This window comes from Lupinus angustifolius, chromosome LG11 (assembly GCF_001865875.1).
Source record: "Lupinus angustifolius cultivar Tanjil chromosome LG11, LupAngTanjil_v1.0, whole genome shotgun sequence".
Lineage (NCBI taxonomy): Eukaryota > Viridiplantae > Streptophyta > Magnoliopsida > Fabales > Fabaceae > Lupinus > Lupinus angustifolius.
In genome coordinates, this window is record NC_032019.1 from 1,429,359 (window position 1) to 1,437,363 (window position 8,005).

Consider the following 8,005-nt stretch of genomic DNA (forward strand, 5'->3'; position numbering starts at 1 on the left):
TCAAATCGGTCAAGGTACTGGTATAATGGACAGTAGTTCAACCGGTGGTTTAGTAATTAAACTGCATACATGTTAAACCGGATATATTTGTTTATATATATATAAAATAACAAAATAAATTCAAATAAGTAGATACTCAAATTTATAATTCATATTCATAATCTACTCAAAATTCATATAAACAAACAACTTTAAGTCTTTAACAAATTCAAAGTCTAAATAATAAAACATATATCAATCCAAAATTATCACTTAATAACAGCAAAATATAAATAAATGACACAAGTTCATAACGCACTCTACCAAACAAATAAATTTGGAGTTTTAACATTTAACACCAAAAAGTCAAAGTTGTCTCATATCAAGATTATATTTTTGCATCAAATCCTATCTTCAGACAGCACTCTAAAATTACACTTGCACACGAATATTAGGAACCAAAATGTGTAATCTAAATATGTCTTGGAAACATGTGCCTTGAAGTGTTGAAGGATGGTTGGAAAGATGGGCCAACTTGTAATGAGTTTTCAAGTTTTTTTTTTTAAAATGTGTATAAACGAGTCTGTTTAGTCAAATATCGGTCAGTTCACCGGTTTTGACCAGTTTTGATACTTGGCTGGTTCAACATCTGTATCGTACCGGTTAGGAGTCCGGTACATCGATTTTTCGGTTAGGGGTCCGATTCGCCAGTTTTCCAGTTGAACCGGCCAGTATGATATAGTTTTTACATCATTGCATCTGTTGTTCCACAAGTTGTGTCACTGCATGTACCATTAGTCTACGATTGATTGAAAAAATATATTTAAATTAAAAATAATTAATTATTTTTCTGACAAATTGTAGGTGATAATACATACAGTGATATAATTTGTGGGACCTCTAAACCAAATCCTCTATCACATGGTCAAACATTCTTTGAAAACCATCAGCAGTGACATTTTAGTTTACATGTGGCGCTAGGTATGTGGTGATACACTAATCTTGTTGAAACAATTATATTTATGATGAGTAATGCTATATCCTACTAATCCTCATATTCATAAGAAAGTGACACATATCACTAATAAATTAATCATTAATAAATAAAATATTTCTTTTTGTGATATAAGTCATCTTATTATGGGAATGAGAATAAGTAGGAGAATATGATAGATAATATATCATTTTCCTATATTTATATTATGCTATCTTTGAGCATGGCGGGTTTGTGTGTAACAATTTGGTGTTGATCATCCATGTTTGAAAATGTTGGGAGACAGGCCACCTAATTTAATACTCTTAAGCTACATTTTTTCAAAAGTGTCTCTAACTAAATTCTTGTTAGACCCAATCAAATCATCCCACTTTAATTCTACAATATTCTATTAATTTGCTACGCACCTAATGCCACTCCATTTTCAGTTTTTCACATTCAATATAGGTTGTTTCTTCTTTGTCAATAGACATTTAAATTGAACCCAAGTAATTTTTAAATATCCTAATATGTTAGAGGAGAAAAAGGGTCATGGTACCCTAAAAAGGTAGGGAATTAGCCTTATAAAACCCAGAGCTTACGAAAAAAAGCAATGCAACACCCGTCAACCGAAATATTAAACTAGGTTAATTATAGGTCATGGCATAGTTAAGAGGGACCACATCTGCTATATCACAAATTGTATCACTGCATGTGATACTATTTGTTATTAGTTGAAAAAAATGCATTTAAATTAAAAAATTAATGATTAAGTATTTTTCAGATCGATCATAAATAGTAATATATTGAGTGATACACTTTTATGGCACAGAAGATATCCACTCTATTTAAGAATTGATAAATTTGTAAGGCTATAATTATTCTAAACAAGAGGCGAAATGTTCTGAATATGATACTACTTGCTTCTAAGGGGATTACTTTTTCATCAAACGATTAATTTCCACACCCACCGAAACAAGGAAAAAAGTTAAATCTGACTAACCAAAATCCAAATATACTCCCAAATCACAAGAATCACTAGAAGCAAAAAAAAAAAAAAAAAAAAAAAAAAAAAAAAAAAAAAAAAAAAAAAAAAAAAAAAAAAAAAAAAAAAAAAAAAAAAAAAAAAAAAAAAAAAAAAAAAAAAAAAAAAAAAAAAAAAAAAAAAAAAAAAAAAAAAAAAAAAAAAAAAAAAAAAAAAAAAAAAAAAAAAAAAAAAAAAAAAAAAAAAAAAAAAAAAAAAAAAGGCTTTTGTTTAGTAAGATTATTAGTTGCACTGTTATATATACATGCCGACCTGTAATTTTCTTATAAGCTATTTATGCAAGTAATTTATAATCTTTTAAAGTCAATTGACATGAATATAGGACAACTTGATTTGATGTACATCAATGATAAAAACCAACATGCCTTTTCTTTGTTCTGGTCCTTTTGGAATGTTACACTAATTTTGCATTGATTATCAAAAGATGGGATTAATCAATGTCCCACACTCCCACCTACATCCAATGAAAATGAAAATGAGTAAATTAAAACCAATGTTATTAATTCCATGAAGAAAGTCACAAAATGATTATGCTTTAAGAAAATTCAACTTCTCTAGATAAAAAGACTTGTTAAGCAAGCATTGATATGAAATTAATTAAGTAGTGGGTGCAACAACTTTTATAAGGTAGAACTAAGTTTCTCAAAGAGTTTGACCACTTAGCCTTAACAAAACCTAATCTGCCAACTTAAATGACTCTAGCTCACTATTACAATCTCCCCTATAAAAGCATTTTCTCCCTCTCATACTTGCATTGCAATTTTTTACCTTCTTAACAATCATATACACATAGGTGTTTATTTCTCCAATAAGAAAATGGAAGGTCTCAACACCTTTTTAGCCATTTTTGTTCTCCTAGCTTTAGCATTGTCTTTAGCAAATGCCAAAACTCAAGAGCATGAGTTTGTTGTAAGTTCTTTCACTTTAGTTCTTTCTCTTTCTTGATGCTTATTATTTTCCCTTAGTAAGATAATTATTGTTTGTAACGTGACAGGTTCAAGCAACTCCAGTGAAGAGGTTGTGCAACACCCACAGTGCCATAACTGTGAATGGACAATTCCCTGGACCAACATTGGAGGTCAACAATGGAGACACTTTGATCGTCAAAGTCATTAATAGAGCACGTTATAATGTCACCATTCACTGGTATAATATTAAGCTATAGCTTATAGGCACTTTAATTATTACTTATTAGCTTCACTTTTACTCTAGATGGAAAACCTTTGTCATTCATTTATATCTAATTCTTTGCACTACATGAGTGGTAACTAAGCAACGAATTTTGCCTAAATTAATTTAACTTGTGTGCTTTAAGGTTATAGATTATATAAACTCGTATAATACATATTGCATGCTACGTGCATGAAAGTTTTTGAACCAAAATATTTGAGTGGCTATATGGAAAATGTCTAATGTACAATAAACTTCAACATCAATGAGATGACAAATGTACTTTGAGATTTCTCATTTCTCACAATAACGTATTATTCTTACGTGAGTCACGATACTATACGATTGACATACAAATAATAATTTTTTGTCGTGTTTGTTTAGGCATGGTATTCGGCAAATTAGAACAGGATGGGCTGATGGACCAGAATTTGTGACTCAATGTCCAATTCGTCCAGGAGAAAGTTACACATATCGGTTTACAATTGAAGGACAAGAAGGCACACTTTGGTGGCACGCTCATAGCTCATGGTTAAGAGCCACTGTTTATGGAGCTTTAATCATTCATCCCAAGCAAGGAGAGTCCTACCCTTTCACTAACCCAAAACGCGAGACACCCATTCTTCTAGGTACTCATTGTATATTACTATATTTATGTATTCATATGACTTCTAAATTTTATTCTTTTCTATGTACAAAGATTATATTCATAATGAAAGATATTTAATAGTAGAATGATAATGAAATATTATTATAGGGGAATGGTGGGATGCAAATCCAATAGATGTTGTTAGACAGGCCACACAAACAGGAGGAGCACCAAATGTGTCTGATGCATACACTATCAATGGTCAACCTGGTGATCTTTATAAGTGCTCTACCCAAGGTAATTATTTAATTTAGAATTTAAAATCTATGCACGGTCGGTGTAAAGTTTTTTACATTATCACCGCATTATTTATCATTGATTTATAATACTTTTGTTTGAAAGTCAATAGTAACTAACATATGGATGCTGGGAATTTAATGACAGTATAAAAAACACTTACACGGTTAGCATATACATATTAAATATTTTCATTTATAATTTTGATCTACCTCATCAACATGTCATCTTTCATTATCTTGGTTAATTAATTACTGTACTATACATAGAATGTATTTGATACACTTTAAGGACAAAAATCATCCAATACTTTAATTAATTATGAAACAAAAAATCAATAGAATTTTGACATAACATAATTATCAATGCAGGCACCACAATTGTTCCAATAGATTCAGGAGAGACCAACCTCCTTCGTGTAATCAATGCTGCACTCAATCAACCACTTTTCTTCACAATTGCAAACCACAAATTCACAGTGGTTGGTGCTGATGCCTCATACCTGAAACCTTTCACCACCACAGTTCTAATGCTAGGTCCTGGCCAAACCACTGATATTCTCATCAAAGGTGACCAACCACCTTCAAGGTACTATATTGCAGCACGTGCTTACCAATCAGCCCAAAATGCTGGATTTGATAACACCACTACCACAGCCATTCTTGAATATAAATCAGCACCATGTCCTTCTAAGGGTGTAGCCACAATTAAACCACTTATGCCATCTCTACCTGCTTATAATGACACTAACACTGTCACTGCCTTCAGCAAAAGCCTTAGAAGCCCAAGAAGAGTTGAGGTTCCTACAGAAATAGATGAGAATCTTTTCTTCACTATTGGCTTAGGACTTAACAATTGTCCACCAAATTTCAACTCAAACCAATGCCAAGGTCCTAATGGAACAAGGTTCACTGCTAGCATGAACAATGTGTCTTTTGTTCTCCCAAGCAATATTTCAATCCTGCAGGCTCAACACCTTGGAGTTCAAGGAGTGTTCACCACTGATTTTCCCACAAATCCTCCTCTGCAATTCGATTACACGGGTAATGTGAGCCGTTCGTTGTGGCAACCGATTTCGGGGACTAAAGTGACTAAGTTGAAGTTTGGATCAAGGGTGCAGATTGTGTTGCAGGACACAAGCATTGTTACCTCAGAGAACCACCCTATTCATCTTCATGGCTATGATTTCTATGTTGTAGCTGAGGGATTTGGAAACTTTGACCCCAAGAAAGATACTTCAAAATTCAACCTTGTTGATCCACCTCAAAGGAACACAGTAGCAGTACCTGTAAATGGATGGTCAGTTATAAGATTTGTTGCTGATAACCCAGGTAAAAATAAAACCACTTTTCAATTTCAATTTGCATTGCATAAATCACATTTCTAAGTAAGTAATGATGCATTCAGACCTACATTATTTAGTAAGTTAATGTCATAACACACTTTAAATTAAATAAAAAATATTTACATCCTTATTTACTTACTTTACATGCAAGCTTACTTTTAAGGTACCTTAAAAAATGTACTCTATTATTCTATGTTTGATCTGACATAATTGATGTCATGTGATATGTGTAGGTGCCTGGATTATGCATTGTCACTTAGATGTTCACATTGGATGGGGTTTGGCCACAGTGCTCTTAGTAGATAATGGCATTGGACTATTGGAATCCATAGAGGCCCCTCCAGAGGACCTACCTCTATGTTAACATCATCAAAATTATCCAACTTCATTGTTGTTTCCCTGCATTGGAAATTTTGCTATGTTTCATTGTTCTTTTCATATATAGATATAATCTGGGTTTAGACTTTAGAAGTGATGGTAATGTGGTTTCAACACAAAATGCCATATGATATGGTTACAAGCCCAACTAGTTAATTTGATCATAGATGTTTGTTATTCTTTTCCATGTTGTAATGTTATAATCAAGTATCAGTTTTGATTATGTTTCTGTCCCTCTGTTTTCTAATCTGTGGAGTTATATATCTGTGAGAGAAGAGGAAAAACATAACATCATATGAAACATTATAAAAATGTAGCAATCACCCATTCTTGAATATCTCCATTAATTAGTAAAAAAAATTAACAGCTGAAAATAAAGTGTTGAAGATAAAGATAATTGAAAATGTTGAATAGAAGGTTGAAAATAAAATTAATATCTCCATTAATTAGTAAAGGTTGGGGCTTAAAAATAATCAAAATTATATAGAGGATCTAAGATTCAAGGTGAAGGATCAAAAGTACAATCATGTCAATAAAAGTGGTAAAAGCCGACTTAAATTTTTTCAAGACTTTAAACAATAAAGGGTTTGGGTTAAACCCGAACAAACTAAATTGTTAACCCGATAACTCTTTTTTTATAGATCATGTGAAACGATGCGTTTTAATCTGAATATTGTATTTATATATAATTTCATTTAGACATTCACCTAGTAACCCTAATCTATACAACCCACCTCATTTTTCATTAGCCATGACCTCAATTCGCATGCCAAGATGCTCTTTAGTAAATCTTCCATCACCACATTCAATTTGACACTCCATTAGGTATGTTCATGGCTAATTTTTATTTTTTCGTTAGTTTTGTTGTTCCTAAAAGTTTTTATGTTATGGATTAACAAATTATGGTATTTGAATGATGCACACTACATCTAGATTCTGTTTGATTTCTTTTTATACAATTTCCAATTACTTGTTTCATACCGATTCTTGCTCGTAATTCAATTGGAGCTAATTCAAATTAATTTTTCCATTTGAGACATCTTTTCTCGTCTTTTCACTTCTTCTTCCAAATTAATTCCAACCAAATTTAGATACATGATTTTGACTTCAATTTTTCGAATTTCACTCATATAATTATATAATTGCTTATTTTTTATTTCTTCACATTCTTATGTAATATGATCTGTTTCAATAAGAAACAATCGGAAGCTACACAACTACTATGAGATTTATTTTTTCCTTATTGTCAAATCAAATTTATTTATATAAAAATACATTAATATTTATTTAATCATATTAAACATCTATATTGTTACCTGTCATTTTAATATTAACAATTAGATTTGTTCTGCAAGTCCTATAAGTACCTATGTAATGCCCTCCTAAATTAGGGTGGACATGAATATGTTCATTTTTAAATAGGGCTTGAAATTTTATACATTGTCTATCCTAAACATTGGTAAGGCGAGTTTGTGGGTCGCCCTAAATAAAATTATAAAATATATAATGAATATATAAATATATACCCTAGTCATACAAAATAAATTATTCATAATTGACATACAAATATATAAATGTATTTATCATAATAAATAATCACAAAAATAGAACAATATATATAATACAAATATGTATAGTACATAATTTATATAAAAAATACACAAGAAATAATATATATATATATATATATATATATATATATATAATATACAAAACAAACAAATGTATATATATAATAAGAAAGTGATAATACTTTCTCACATTTGATATACAAATTCATATAACAAATGAACACACTTTCCCACATTTGACAAATTCCATATACATTTACATATTTGATGTTCAATACTTTCTCCAACAATGTCTGCGAGTCGCACATCTTGTCTGCTTGAAATGCCATGGACAATGAGGACATTTTGGGCGGGCATTTGAGGGTCGATATGTACATTTTTCAAACTTTGCCCGCCAAATAAGTATGGGCGGGCGAGCCCTACGAGCTTTGCCCCAGTTGTCGATGATACTCCTAATCATCTATATTTCTTTTTCAATAAATTTCATTGTTGAGCAAAAATACTATTTCCTATCTCACTAAACTAATTCTTTTCGAGCTAAATTTCTTTCTATTCAATATATACCAAAAAATATCAACTAAACCTAATTACTGTAAATAAATCATGATTATTTAAATTTTATAATTTCCCAAGAAATAATAACTGTGAAAATTAAATC

The 8,005-nt window shown here is 30.8% G+C and overlaps 1 protein-coding gene across 1 annotated transcript; it reads left to right on the top strand.

The window, feature by feature from the left end:
* Positions 2,774–6,005, top strand: LOC109359265 (laccase-5-like). Its single transcript, XM_019603860.1, has 6 exons — positions 2,774–2,906; positions 2,992–3,143; positions 3,552–3,796; positions 3,925–4,053; positions 4,425–5,384; positions 5,632–6,005. Exons 1-6 carry the CDS (start codon positions 2,814–2,816, stop codon positions 5,760–5,762), a joined length of 1,710 nt encoding a protein of 569 aa, XP_019459405.1. The 5' UTR covers positions 2,774–2,813; the 3' UTR covers positions 5,763–6,005.